Source organism: Schistocerca serialis, chromosome 1 (assembly GCF_023864345.2).
Source record: "Schistocerca serialis cubense isolate TAMUIC-IGC-003099 chromosome 1, iqSchSeri2.2, whole genome shotgun sequence".
Lineage (NCBI taxonomy): Eukaryota > Metazoa > Arthropoda > Insecta > Orthoptera > Acrididae > Schistocerca > Schistocerca serialis.
In genome coordinates, this window is record NC_064638.1 from 396,323,987 (window position 1) to 396,339,927 (window position 15,941).

Here is a 15,941-nt window from a genome sequence, read left to right on the forward strand (position 1 = left end):
TCGGCTTGTTTCACAAGGTGAAGAGTGAATTTACTCTTTCTACACATAGCTGAAAACAAAGTAGTTACTGTAAAATGTATAGGATTCTGTTCAGTTCTGAAATTAGAACCTCGTATGTACCGAGTGCAGTCTGCTTTACGCGCGATGAAAAACTCGAAGTCAACATTGTATTTAACGAGGTAATTAACAATTCTGTATATTAAAATACAATACATAAATACCTAGAAATACTAACACGTACCTGTAGCAATAAAGCAGTGTTGGGTGTGTCAGTCAAAAAAGTTACTATCACATCAAAAAACGTTTTAATATCGGAGTATGTGTTCGCCCTGCACACTAACAATGGCAATTATCGGAGATGCGAGGTTTTCAGCACAAACTACATATCGCTGGAGATGTGAGTTTTTCATTATTGCCGCTAGATGGCAACACCGTTCAACTCGAAGAAGAAAGGTTTCAACAGCCTATGTGGCATAATTTTCTACATTTGGTAATGCAGTTACGTGGATTTCATTGTCAGATGGAGTTACGAGGTTTTCATTGCCTAGCGACGATATCGCCATAAAATATCGATGTTGACTATCTATCGCCCGGATTAGTATCGATTAAATATATCTAATATATCGTGAAGTCGACATATCGCTGTGCGATATCCCAACCCAATTACAGTAGTAGTGTAGTACTCAAATAACAAATTATTTACTGTTGAGTCACAGTAAATGCATGAGGAATCTGAGCGTTAAACTATTTGTAATTAGCGGTTATGTTGGGATGAAGTTGTGGTTACCTAAATTGGCAATCAGGGATTTTTGTATATATGTGTGATGGCTGTTTGTTATTAGGTATGTTAATAACCCGTACTTATCCACACACATCCATACATCTGCAAGAACGCTGTTACAGGGAACAAGGGACATAAATGCTCTGCCACCGTTTCAATTAAGTGGATTTTCACTAGAATCGCTCAATTACTGGTTTCCCTGAAGGCACGCGAATTGTCATTACAACGATGGTTTTTGAGAGCCTTGCAGTGTAATCGACGCACTTAAGATAAGAGGATTTAGATACTGTCATGCTGAGGGGCTAGAAATAATGAATAAAAAATAAAATGATTCAACGGAGAGAGAGAAAGCTTGTTGTCGTAAATTATAGCATACGAACCTGTTCCCTCGTTTCTTGCAACAGAAAACATTTTATTGAAATTAAAAACATAAAAGACGTTTGAATTTGCATGACGTTAAAGCAGCAGCTTCTGTTGGTCATATCAATATTTTTTGCGTCCATGCAATCTATATATTTCATTAATACGTTACTTGCTCCTAAATGTAAATTATAGGTTCTGCTAGCTGACTGGCATTGGGAACCTCGTTCTAGGAAATGTAACTGTGTGAGAAGTAACTTTAACTTTCATTTACCCATCCGTTCTGTTTGTGATTCATCCTGTTGGAGTCAGTTTTTATAGATTTTTTAGTATTAATTACTCCTGTGTGCTTGAAATAAACGATTAGGTTAAAAACACTTGGGCCTAACTATAGTGAAGGTGCTGTCTAGAATAGATATAAAAATGGGCTTAATAAGAAGCTATGTATTGTTAATATTTAGAATAACTTTCACATTCCTCTGTCAAAACAGAAGTTCAAAATTACCTGAACTGCTGTGTTACTAGACAAATGAGGTTTCTGTAGGCAGACAAAAAATAAAGTCCTTTACCTAACAAACCACTGCCAGTGGATCCAGCCTTTGCCAGGAACATTGTAAAGATACTTCCTGCCAGCTACAAATTTAAAATAACTGCAGATTGGCCATTAAATGTAACTACTTTTTATAGAGTCGATGTACATATTGGAAGTGTAACTGCTACAGACTAGTCAGCTGAATTGTGGCATTGTAATGTCACTATCCTTTCAATTTTTTTGTTATTACTAAGAACAAATTCATATATTGTTGTAACAATAGCACTGTGTTATTCAAGACACTTCTCAAATTATTAATTATTCAGCATTTCTTTGAGTTTTAATGACACAGCACAGTATCTTATAGGAGCTATTGGCATGAAGTTGACATAGCTGATACAAATGTTTCTTACTTAAATGCTATTTATTTCTCTACATATTCTCTTTCTGTAAAGAGTCAGGTTTGCTCATAAGCATTGTTATTATTGATGGTCAAAAAGTGATCTTGGTGGCCACTAGTTACAGGAGATGGTGGTGATCCTTTTACATGTCAAAACACATGGGTGCTTTCATCTAATTTGATTTCTTGAGAGAGTTTTAACTAGTGGTTTTAGTGTGCTCTGTAGATGCTTGAGAATGGAATATTAAGATTCTGAAATCGATCGTAATCCTCTCTATAATCGTTTAGATTAAGCTGAGATGAATATAAATTTGGCTTGGTAGAAAATAAGGTAAAGTACTAAAGTAGGTCTAAAGTTCAGTAAGAGGGGGTTAAGGTGAATGAATATTACGTTGAGGAACACTTTGTGGTGAGAGAATATTTTTGAGAATGAATTCCCGTCTTCAAACTTCAAGGGAACTTACACTAGGGCAGAGCTATATGACATCTGGCGGTACGTAAGTTGTGATATGGTAGGCACTCTGTGTCACAGATAACCTTGCTGTTGAGTGTCCATAAGCTCCTTCATCCTGATCTCTTGGATAGTGTTGTGCAGCATGATCAGAACTTGTTACACATATTTCCAAGACAAACAGTTATTTTGTGTGCATTCTTATGTACATCAAGTTGATGGTGGTCATCGCTATATAGAAAGCTACTCAGTTATCACATATCTGTAAGTGAACAACAGTTTGACAAAATCCATTTAAAAATGTGCCAGGAACAGGATAGGGCTGTTAGGTCAGTTAGGAGGTTTGGTGAAAGGTAGTGAGGCAGAGAAGGGGAAAAGACTTGTGGGTGCATTGGTGGAATAGAAGGCTGTTGAGTGCTGGAGTGGGAGCAGTGAAAGGGATAGGTGGGTTTATGACAGGCTAGTGAAGGTTGAGACCAGGGTGGGTGGGATTATGGGAACATAGGGTATACCTCAGGAACAGTTGTCACCTGTACAACTCAGGAAAATTAGTGTTGGTGAGAATGTTCCATGTGGCAAAGGCTGTGAAGCAATTGTTGAAGTCATGTTGGGAAGCTGTTTCTTGGGCACAGTTTGTCAGTGGTCATTCATGTGGTCAGACAGCTTGTGATCTGCCGTGTCCACATAGAAAGGAGCACAGTGGTTGTAGCATAATTTGTAGATCACATCGTTGCTTTCACAGATTGCCCTGCCTTTGATGGGATGCTTATGACCAGAATGGAGTAGATGGTGGTGGGAGGAAGTAAGGGGCAGGTGTTGCACCTAGGTCAGTTTGCAAGGATATGAAGCAAAAGGTTGGAAGTAGGGATGGACAAGGATATGGCATAGGTTCGGTGAGCAGTGGAATACTAGTGTGGGAGGGTTGGGCAGTACAGTGGCTAGGATATTCGTCATTTCAGGGCATGACGGGAGGTAGTCGAAAACCTGGTGGAGAATGTGATTCAGTTGCTCCAGTCTTGGGTGATACTGAGTCATGAGAGAGAGAGGTTCTCTTTTGTTGCCAGAAGGTGTGTTTGTGGGAGGTGATGGGAGAGAGAATGCAAGGGTGAACTGGGAGGGTAACACCTCTCACAGTGGTATTCAAACGTCCACCGAACCACTCCCAGGGGGCTCAGCACTACTTGATGAGTACATGCTTGGCTACAATGGGTCCCCAGCCTTTGCAGCACTATTTCCTTTTCCAAGCTGCATGTCTAGCCTCAGCTGCTCTTCCTTTCCCCTCCCTTTGGGACTTAGTTGTATGTCATCTTCGGGAAACCAAAGTTCTTGGTAAAACTGTGTATGGATTCATCTTGTGCACCCATCTTTCTTTCTCTGTCCTTCCTTTTCTTTCCCTTCCTCCACTTTGGTGTTACAGATCTCTCTTTTTCCTTTCCTTTTTCTTCTTCCCTGTGTGTTCCTGAAGGCCATCCCATGTGTTTGACACATAAAAGGTGACTGGGTAATGAATAATTCCCAGCCCCAGGTTGACAAGTAGGTCTCCTACATACCCCCTTGTAAAGGCCAGGCCCAGGGAGGGATGATTGCCTGAGCTGGTACCTTCCTCTATGCCGATTGGTCCCTCTGTCCAGATTCTGGGAGTTGTGACCTGAGGTGTGGACAATCACGTAAGGCAGATGAGGCCTAACCCCCCTCTCCCCCCCTCTGCACCCCCCCCCCCCCCCCCCCCCCCCCCCCCCCAGTGGGAAGGAGCATGCCGCAGAGTCACTGAGAATCATGGGGGATTTCTCCATGTTGAGTTCCTCATCTCAGAAATGTAAATGGGTTTAGATGATAGAATTGATGCCTCTCCTGGCTATACCCATATACCTCATGACATCACGCATGGAAGATGGTCGCAATTTAATGAAAGTTAGTCTATTTGTTGTACAGAATGGTGTGGGTGCCATTGCCGGTCATATGAAGTCCTGCTCCTGGTTGCGTAATGGGACCTTACTTTTGGTGATAGATTTCAAGCACAGAACCTGCTTAGGGCAACACTTCTCCACAGCTATCCTGTTAAAGTAGAGGCACACCGCACTCTGAATTTCTCCCGTGGTGTCAGATACACTTGGCTTCATGATTGTCTGACCGAGGCTGAAATAACAGCCTATCTCACTGACCAGAGAGTGACTGCAGGTCACCACGTCATGAAAAGGGTTGATAAAGAATTAGTGCCTACTCACACTCTATTCCTCGCATTTGACTGTGAGCTACTTCCAATGAAAATGAAGGCTGGCTATGGAGCTATTGTGGTCAGACCATATATCACATGCATTGGTATAAATGTGAGCACCACAGCCAGGCCCATTAATCTTGTGAAAATACAGCTGAATATAAACCTGTGGCATGGAAGCTCATGAGAATGAATGACCACCTCCTTTACCTCACTGTATCAGCTGCAGAGCTGATCAAGCTGCTTCCTCCTGTGACTGTCCAATCTACCTCAATGAGAGAGCCATTCAGGTCAACCCCTTAGTTGACCCATTTCTGCCTGTCATTGGATGTGGAACATTTGCAGCATCAGATCCAATAGGGTTGAATTACAGCTTCTATTTTGATCCTTCTGTCCCGTTGTTTTCTGCCTCCAGAAAACAAAACTATGCCCTCACAATCACTCTCACCTCCCACACTTCACTTAAGTCCGTTTTGACCGTCACCCTGTAATGGGGGCTTTGGCTCATTTGAGACAATATCTAGTCACACCATTTCCTTGCACACCCAACTTCAAGTTGTTGCTGTCTGTCTTTCCTTTCCCAGTTTCACCTCCTCTCTTTGCTTTGTCTACTCACCCTTGTCTTGTGCTGCCACCAGGACAGACATTTTGCAACTTGCTTCTCGACTTCCTCCTCCATTTTTGCTGCTTGGAGCTTCAGTGCCCACCATCCACTTTAGGGCTCAACCAGCTCAATCTAATCTGTTTGAATACAGGTACACCCACATTTCTTTCCAATTCCGTACATTCCTTTTCGCACTTGGAGCTTCCAATGTGTACTTCTCGGCCTGCTTGTTGTCTCGAGTGGTCTGTTCTCTCTGACACACATTCAAGTGGCCATTTCCCCCGTGTCATTCGTTTGGTAATGCCTATCCCATCTGTGCATCCAACCAACTGGCAGCTTTCCAAAGCTGACTGGCAGCTCTACTCCTCACTGGCCACTTCCAATAAATACTATTTTCCCTGCGTTGATGACCAGGTAGAATACCTTAGAAACACTATCTTTACTGCTGCAGAATGTTCCATACCTGCCACCTCTTCCTCACTGTGACATGCTCCCGTTCCCTGGTGGATTGAGGCATGCCACGACGCAATATGCGAACGGAGAAGGGATACCAAAAAAAAAAGGTAGCTGGCTTTCTTTTCAAAGCTCTTTTAACAGTTTTAATCCCTCTTCTGTTGTTTGGTGTAATCTCTATTGGCTTTCAAGAACTGTGGTTCATTGACCTGTTCCTGGTCTGACCATAGCAAACAATGTTATTGTAGATCCCCTTGATATCTCCAACACCTTGGCCCAATATTTTACAGACATTTCGAGTTCCACCTACTACCATCCTGCCTTCCTCCCTCTGAAATGGCCGCCGGAGGCAAAGATGATCTCTCTCCTCCTAGAATTGTGAATGTTGCAGTACTGCTTTTACTATGAGGGAGTTTAAACATGCATTCTCTTCATCCTGGTCATCTGCTTCAGGACCGGACCGCATTCACACTCTGGTGTTTCAACATCTATCTCCTGAGGGCCTATGCTTTCTCCTCCACACATATAACCACATCTGGACAGATGACACATTTCCCAGTCACTGGCATGAGGCGGTTGTCATTCCCATACCTAAGCCTGGGAAGACAAACATCTTCCTTCCAGCTGCTGCCCAATTTCCCTCACCAGTACCATCTGCAAGGTGATGGAATGTATGATTAATGGTAGGTTGATGTGGTGACTCGATTCTCGGAATCTACTCTGTAATGCCCAATGTGGATTCCGTAGGCACTGCTATGCAGTTGATCATCTTGGCACACCTTTTCAACTCATACTGGGAACAATTTTTTGCAGAAGTACCAAACTGTGGCCGTGTTCTTTTTGGAGCAGGCGTATGGCACCTGCTGGAAGATGGGGGTCCTCTGTATTGTGTATGAGTGAGGCTTCGTGTGTTGCCTGCCCCTTTTTTTCCAGGAATTTTAAAAGATTATGTGTGGGCTGGGCTCTGTCGGACACTTTCATTCAAGAAAACGGGTTGCTTCAGGGTTCACTGTTCAGCGTCATCTTATTTGCCGTAGTAATTAACCGTATTATGGATTGTCTCCTGCCAGATATGTTGCGCTCTCTTTTCTACTTGAGCAGCATCTTCAGCAATGTCTTGATCATCTTTACTCATGGGGCATCAACAGTGTCGTCCACTGTTCTACAGACAAGACTGTCTGTACAAACTGGCGGCATTAGGAGTTTCTTTCCATGTCTCTATGTCTCGGCCTATTCCTTCTTTCGTTCATTGACACGATGAAACTCTTCGCACTTGATGTTTGATAGGAAATTTTTTTGGTCTTCCCGTGTCTCTTACCTGGCAGCTCGTTGTACTCACTTTCTCAGTGATCTACGTGTTTTATGCGATACCTCGTGGGGAGCAGACTGGACCATCCTCCTCTCTTTATACCGGTTCCTCGTCTGTTCGAAATGGGACTATGGATGTATTGTATATTCATCCACCCCTCTGACTATCTTACGCCGTCTTAACAATGTCCACGATTGTGGGATTCCTTTAGCCACTGGTGCCTTCTACACTAGTCCCCTTGAGAGTCTCTCTGCTGAGGCTGTTGACTTACCAGGGTCCTACTTGCGGAATGTTCTCCTCAGTCTTTAGGTGAGCTGGGTCACCCATCCTATGCTCCCTTTTTTGACGTTTCCCTTGACTGCCAGTATGGACTGCACCTTTCTTCTCTGTTGCCTCCTGGAGTTCAATTTCGTTTGCTGCTATGACTGCTTTGTTTTACATTCCCTGCCGCGTTCCCCACGGATGCGAGCCCTTCGCCAGTGTGGCTTTGTGCCGAGATACTCGTTCATTTCGGACTCCGTTCGCTTCCTGTGGGCACTATTCCTGGCCTGGTATACCGTAGCAAGTTTCTCACACTTCGTGCATGGCTTGGAAACAGTGACTACGTCTACTACAACGGTCCAGGACTGGCCATAGTTTCGGGTGTCCCTTTGTACTTGCCATGATCCTTATCAATATTGGCTTCTTGACCAGTGCTAGATTTTTACCACGGAGCTCTACACTCTTTATCAGACCTCCCAGTACATCCAGTGACACAGATTTCCGAACCGTGTTGTCTGCTCAGATTCTCTCTGTGCTCTCCAGATCCTTCGTGTACTGTACTCAGCCCACCCTTTAATACAACGGATCCAAGAATACCTCGTGTTCCTGTGGGTTCCTGGTCACGTCGGCATGCCAGGGAATGAGAACGCTGATGCTGCTGCATAGGGTGCAGCTCTCTCCTCCCTCGGTTACTAGTCATTGTGTTCCTCGGATGATCTTCGTGCCACTGTCTGTTATCAAGTAGTGTCACTCTGGAGTACACAATGGTCTTCTCTTCAGGGGAACAAATATCAGGACATTAAACCTCTCCCAATAGCATGGTCGACTTCCTCCTGGCTGTCACATCATGAGGTCATTTTAGCCCGGCTGTGTATAGGACACTGTCATTTTAGAACTGCCATTTATTAAGTGGCGTTCTGCCCCACTCTGTTTCTGCTGCTCTCATTCTTGACAGTGTGCCACTTTCTGATCCAGTCCCCATTTTTTAGCTTTTTACGTCTATGTTTGCCATCTACTTTGTCAGATGTTTTAGCGGATGACACGCATTGTGTCAATCGTGTCTTACTTTTTATTCACTGCAGCAGCATGGTGAAGCAAATTTGATCCCACGCTCCCTGGGGACTTCCACCATCTCAATGATGTTTTGAGAAATTTTCATTAGGGTTGTCCTTGTCCTTATCTGCTCCTCTTTTAAAGATACTTGATCGGGTTGTTGCCTTTTTTGCTTCAGGTTTTTATTTAGTACTTCGTTTTCCTAACATTATGATATGGGTGCTTATGGCCCTAGGAGTTTTGTGCTCTAAAGCACCAACCAACCAAACATCCACCGAGCCTATACGATATCATAGTCCACCTCTGCTCGAACCCTGCTCCCGGCCCCTTGGCACCTAGCCTGTTTATGTGCAATAGATGTACATGGAAGACCTGTCCCATACATCCCCCTACCACCACCTACTCCGGGCTGGTCACAGATATCTCCTGTCCCATAAAAGGCAGGATTGACTGTGAAAGCGTTTATGTGATGTACAAACTAAGCTGCAACCACTGTGCTGCTTTTATGTGGGCATGACAGCTAACAAGCCATCACTTCAATTACTGCTTCAGAGCCTGCACCATCTGGATTCTTCCTACTGACACCAGCTTTTTCAAACTGCATTGAGGCGAACTCTCCCTGCAATATATCCTAACCCATCCCCATCCCTGCTCCCACTCTAGCACTAAACAGCCTTCTGCTCTGCCTACACACCACCAACTCTTTTCCCTTCTCCACAGTTGTCCTTTTCCAATCCCTGCCCCTGCTGCCCCTCAAAACCTCTCCACTGCACCTAGCTACTATTCCCCCATCATGTCCCTTCACGCTCCCACAATCAGAAATACAGAAGCCTCCCCCACCCCGCTAGCAACCCACACCAAATTGCTGCTCCTGTCTGGCACAGTTACAGTCCACAGTCAGGTCATGGGGACAGTGGTTTTTGTGTGTATATGTTTTTTTCTATTTCGGAAGAAAAGCTTCTAACCAAAAGCTTAATTTTATAGCTGTGTTTTCGTTGCACCCATCTGCAACTCAATGTCTCCTCTATTCGGTGAACGGCAATCTATCCTTTTCGTGATATTGCACAATATCATCTATGCTTTTCAGAATATTGTCTATCCTTTACACAATACTGTTCTTAGATTCTATTGATACAGGAGTAAGTAATTTGGATCAGGTTATACCGTTTTTCCAGAAAATTAAAAACTGCAGGCTCATTGTGACGCCATACAGCAGTTGTTATGTGCGTGTGTGCAGGAGAGAGATGTTCTGATTTGTTTGTAACTCTTATCCTCAAAAAGAAAATGATTGATTGTCAAAATGAAGTTTTTGATAGTGAAAAGATATGTTTTCTTGGTCTTACAGTAAGAGTATGTACACTGAAGAATAAGGGTTTGGCCGCATGCAAGATTCAGAGTCATATTGCACTAACAAGCAATAAGAATGGCATTTGTTGCGAATAGGGTGGGGATCCATGTAGGGATGCATTTCATGCATCCAAGGATGTAAGTTTATCCTAGGTAAACAAGGGGAGTTTGTGGTAAAAGTGTTTTAGATTGGTCATCTAAGGCAGATATGCATTCAGGTGGATACTTGAAGTCGGGTGTGATAAGATGATGATGCAGATAAATCTTGTGTGACTAATTGAGAGAAATGAGTAGAAGCTTGGAGTCAATGGATCTTGATGAGAGAGAGGCTTAACGGAATGATGATTGAAATGTTATGGTATTTTCAGCTTGAGTATGAAGCTAACTGGAGTCCTGATGTAGGATTGTGGAGGCATATTTTGAATGTAGTGATGTGAGACTGTTAATGAAGCCTCTTTACCACAACTGTTGCAGCCCAGTTTTACTGAATGTTAACTGCAGGTTCGTAGTGGCATTCAGTGAGCATATAAAATGAAATTGTTGAAATTTTAATCTGTGAATGGGTAGAGAGTAATGGCTGCCCTTAAAGGCAGACAGGGAATTACTTAGTAAAGTTGTGTGGGATCACAGGACAAAATTATTCAAGATACAATTCTGTGGGACCTAGCGTTACAATGTGTCCCTGGTTCTTACTACCCACCTGCCCCTAATTTACGTCAATTTCTTTGATCTCAGCATTTCTTTTCAGTAACTACTCCTTGCTTCTCTCCCTTGCAGTTTCGTATATCTTTTATTTTTAGACCTGTTTATCCCCCTCCCCCTGCCTGCCACATACAATGCCCTTAGCTTTCCACACTTACTAACTCTTGCGCAATATTTTATCGGTAATCTAGATCTTGCTTATTACCACTTCAGCCACTAAGCTCTCGCATTTCCAATCTCATCCAGAGCAGTTCCCAACAATCAGAAAGAAGGGTTGCTCAGCTGGACAGGGGAGGCTTAACTGATGGATGACAAGAAAATTAAATAATATCAAATCACAAAATATTTTCAAAAATTAATTATTTTTAATGTTATAATGCATCTTATTTGGTGAATAAATACACCTTCTTAGAAAAGCTTACATTTTATAGACTAAATTGTGTTACAAACAACTTGATTTGAAACATACTTAAAAAAAAGACTGTAAAATGTGGTGGTGAATGATGCAAACAATATTATAAGTATAGACAGTCTTAAGGGCTAGAAATTAACCATGAATGAAGTCCTATAGGGTTCAATTTTAGATTCAGTCTGATTCTTTACACATGAATATTACCTACCTCTTAACATACATGAATCATTTATATTAATAAATAATGAAATTCTTGCTTTTGAAAATATAATTGAATAGATAAAAAAATCTACTCACTGTGCAAAGGCAGGAGAAAATGCATAAAAAGAAGCTCAGGAAATATGCAAGCTTTCGGAACCAATGTTCATCCATATTTATATTGTAGTGATATTTTCAAGGAATTAGGTTTGACAACCACACTTTCACTGTGTATATCTTCTCTAACAAAATTCATCTTAAAAATCCTTCATATTATGAGAACAACATGATAAGAAAGAAGTTGCTGATTATTAACCAAATTTTCTTCATTACTCATTAGTAAAGCATCTCAAAAAGCTGTTTAGTCTGCAGCCATAAAATCATTTTGTTATACGTCAAATGACATAATGTATATGACAGGTAGCAAGTTTTAAATCTAATCTCAAATTGTTTTTGCTGGACAACTCATTTTATTCTTTAAAAGCAAATAATTAAAAACTAAAAGCATGTGTAATAAGAAAGACAAAAATGTTTACTTTGTTGATAAATTTTAGTGTGTTTATTTACAAATCATGGGTGCACAGTCAGAAAACTAATTTATTTTGTATATTTTTTAAAGAAATAATGCAAATGATGTGTGGAATGTGGAATTAATTAACAATCTGATCTATGTTACTGATTTTTGTTTTCAAGTTTGTACGATTAGTAAATGAAAATCTTATCCTACAGACAGAATAGGTGGTGTGCATCTTTAGTGTTTGCTGTAAAGTTGCTGCACAATTTTTAATTTACTCTTTTCTTCAAAAAATCCCATTGTAATAAGATAATATTAAACTACCAATAGCAATTTCCAGCAGCTATATAGTATAACTGAGATGGCAGTAGCTATTTCAAAGTGGCAGTGTCCTTTCTAATTTAGTCAATTAAATTTAGCTGTCATAAGCATGAATAGTACTAAGCAGTATAGTGGCAAGTTTTCTGTTAATGCGGTGTACAGAGTAAGCTTCTTGGTGTACTTGTGTTTTATTATTGTATACCTTGACTTGTTTATCTGTGAAGGTTCTCCTTCATGATGGTATCTATGGAACGTAATGAATGATTGGATGAATGAATAGTGTAAGAAAAAGCTTGATCTTTTGGACCTTGCCTAATATGACAGTTTGGTGTATGCTTTGTTCAAACTATAGTAGATGAAGCATCAATCCAGGACACATTCTATGCACATAAGATGAAACTACTCTGAGAATAAAGCAAAAAGTAATGTATCTGATGAGCTTTATTAAAGAAAAAACAAATAAAACATTGAAGAAAATGAAACTCAGATACCAAAATTCAGTGGTAGAAATGATAATTGATTCAGATCATTGGTCACTGCCCCACAGTGACAATGAACATTGTATTTACCAAGAAGCAACCAGACTCATATACACAGATTTTCTGCAACAGGCACTATGTATGCAATCGACCAGCAGTGTTATATAAAAATAAAAAAATAAAAAAAATGCAGCCTTTAATGAAATCAGTGGATCATGAGTTGTAATTTTCTGGAACTACTTGGCATTTTAGGCTGTTTTCTTGCTGTTTTACTTTCTGAAAATTATCTAAGAAAGTTGGAATTTAATATACTGTGTGTACAATTGCCTGCCCTTCTAGAGTTAGGTTTTCTGTGACTATTGTAGATCACTTGATTCTGTTATAGGGGTTGCTCCTCTCGAAATGGTGTGGTGTCTTTCCTTCCCCGAGCCATCTCTACATCTCTGTGGGATGTTACACACTAATCTAATTCTTAACAAGTAATTAAAATTCATATTATTCAATTTCAAACAAATAAAAATGGCTTGTTGGTGCCAGAGACAGACATTGATGGTGTGTGACTAAATGAAACATTGAGTATTCACTTGTAGAGAAAAATACTAACTAATTTTTCCATTCTTTCATCCCATAATGTCTTTGAGAATTAGTTTCTGGAACAAATGTCACTGAAATAAATCAAGTATTTATTGGATGAAAATTAGCTGTAAGAATATTGCCTGAGGCTGACAGCTTCACATTTTACAGTCATCTTTCAGGATGTCACAATCCTTCTGGTTGTTCTTCTTTACGGTATCTGTTGCTAGTAAAAACATAATTTTTATATGAAGTGTAATTAATACAGGTAAAAAAAGGACACTGCTGCAAAAACTAGAAACAAGAAATTGAGACACACTGCAGATTCACTGGAATATAGAAAACATCATGTTGAGTCATAATACCTATTGTATACTGGCCCATGTCCTTTGAACATGTTGGTGACTGTTATTCTTCAGTATAGTAATACAGATAATAGAAGATAAACAGCAGCAATTTTAATGCAGCTAAGAAAAAACAGATTTTCTGCTAATTTGACTGATTCGTTTTGGCTTGTGACTGAAGAAACAGCATATTGCATTAGAATGATAGTGTTTTGTTAGTGCAGTGTGCACAATCAGTTTCTAGTTGCTGCTTCACTTTCTTATTTAATAACTCTACCATTACTACATTGACAAAAGTCGGGCTCCAGATCATGGTGGAGGAGTGAATGAATTGCTAACAGAAATAGGACTGTCACAAACAGATATTTAAAAATGTAGTGAATTTTAAAGTATTCAGATTTTAAACTCATTCACCCAGAAAAAAAGCCAAAGGAATGAAAAAAGGTCCTTCCAAAAACTGGGTGTAGGAAATTATTGGGCTGTACCTCTGGAGCAACAGACTAGATTCAAATTCCACAGTGCACAATTATGAGCTGTAGGTAGTTAATAAGTAATAAATGAGAGTTAAAGACAAAAAATAAAACCAAACTGAAATTGCTAGTGAAAAGAAATCTGCAAGAAAAAGGGTAGGTACAGGAGATAAGAGAACAAAGAAAGAATATGGGATGAAAGCTGGAAGACTTGAGTCAGGAACAGGGGTTGAGATGAAAGAAAAAGGAAAGGAAAAAACACAGAGAAGAGAAAAAAATGAAATGGAAAGTAAACATAAAACATACTAGCACATTAAAATGTGTACCAAACCATGACTCAAAATCAGAATCATGGCCAATGCTTTTACCAACTTAGCTGTCCATTCAGGACTTAAGCATTAGTTTCTCAGTTCCAACAAAGAAATTATAATTTCTGGAACTAATTTAATATGGGTGTAACCATTCTCTTTGCAGTCCTGCTCTCATGTTTTATGTTTCATTGGCTGGTATCTTGATGTTTGTGTTCTGTCATACATAATTTCGTGAAAGTGTGCAACCACTATCAGATTAGAGTTCATTGTTCATGTATAATACTGCTTAAAGTCTTAGAGAAGGTAACTGTGTACTATGAAGTCAATAAATCATTGAAGCTGTAGTCTAGTAATAGCCCTCTGATTGATAGAATGATCAGTTGTACAATTTTGATAAAGCTGATGGTGTAAAAGGATACCTGCATCTCCAGGCTGTTAGCATTTTGAGGAACTGCTTGAAGCTGTTTCAACAGATGAATATGATATCTTTTCAAAAATGCCACAGTGAGGAGTAGTTATCAAAATCCCATATTTTAAGCTGAATGAAAGTGTGTCCTTACATTGTTTTCTTTTTCTCACTAAGGGACCATGAGTTTTGGTGCTCTCCAACACTTATGAGGGAGTGCTGATAAGACCCTGGCTTTATAAAGAAAGTAATGTTGTATGAGTATGAATTATTGATTTGCTCAACATATTCGCCTTCGAGCTCAACTCCTTTCTGGCATCTTTGCTCCAGAGTCTTTAACCCATCCAAATAAAAGATTTCAGTTGTGCTGCAAACCTCTGATCCACAGCCTTTTTGGTTTCCTCAGTGTTCAGCAATCATTTTCTCGTGAGATGTTTCTTGATATTTGGGAAAAGATAGGTCTGAGGGAACCAAGTCAGATGGATATGGTGGAAGTTTCAGGATTTCAAAGTGAAGGTCTGCCAATTGTTGCTGTGTGATGGGTGCCTTGTGAGGAGGGGCATTGTCTTGCAGAGACAACATTCCTTCTCTCAGCTTTCCACAACATTTGGAGACCAATTGTTGCTTCAGTTTGTTGAGAAGTTCAACATAGTACTTTGACATGATAGTTTACCATGTTCTTAGTAGTCTGTAAACAGGATTCCATCTTTATCACAAAAGATGGATGCCAGTTACTTGTCAGCTGAGCTTTGTTTTGAACTTCTTTAATCAATGTGTGTGTATTCTTTGGACTATTATTTGGGCTCTAGATCATAAGTGTGTGTCCAGGTTTCAACTATGTTGATGAGATGATCCAAAAATCCTACAGAATACCAGGGAAACTCGACCCAAATTAACTGTAAAGCAAACACTCATTCACACTTTCGGTCTGCCTTGACACATTTAGGAATCCATGTGTCTGAGAGCTTCCTCATGTCCAAAACTTTGTGAACAATATGACCACATGTTCTTGGGATATGCTTTGGGTCTCTGTTATATTTTTAGCAGTTATCCTTACACTATCCAGAATCATGGAATGAACAGCACACACTGTTTCCAGAACCGTGACTTAATATGGCCTTTCAGTATGCTCTTCATCTTCAGTGCCATAATGCCCTGTTTTAAATGCAGCAACTCATTTCTTGGTAGTGGAATAGGAGTGGCAGTTATCGCCCAGTGTACCAGACATACCGTCATAAATTTGTTTGGTTGTGTTCCCTTACAGCTAAATTCTCTCTCACTGTGAATTCTCTGTTTTCTTGTGCCATGTTCGTTTCAAACATACACCCAAGAAATAAAAATCAATGTTACTGCTATACAAGTACTATCACCCATTATGTAAAGAATAAAGTTTAATGCAAAAACAAAACATCAGAATTAATGTACATCAATTTTTACTAGGAAAA

The 15,941-nt window shown here is 40.3% G+C and overlaps 1 protein-coding gene across 4 annotated transcripts in view; it reads left to right on the plus strand.

Moving 5' to 3' along the window:
* The first annotated feature begins 647 nt into the window (after window positions 1-647).
* LOC126471512 (ribosome-releasing factor 2, mitochondrial) overlaps window positions 648-15,941 on the plus strand; it is a 239,993-nt gene continuing 224,699 nt past the window's right edge. For all 4 annotated transcript variants that reach the window (XM_050099755.1, XM_050099761.1, XM_050099747.1 and 1 more), the window contains exon 1: window positions 648-842. Coding sequence is in view for 1 of the 4 variants with exons in the window: in XM_050099739.1 (XP_049955696.1) it covers window positions 818-842 (25 nt within the window). In the remaining 3 variants the exon portion in view is untranslated. The remainder of the gene's footprint in view (window positions 843-15,941) is intronic.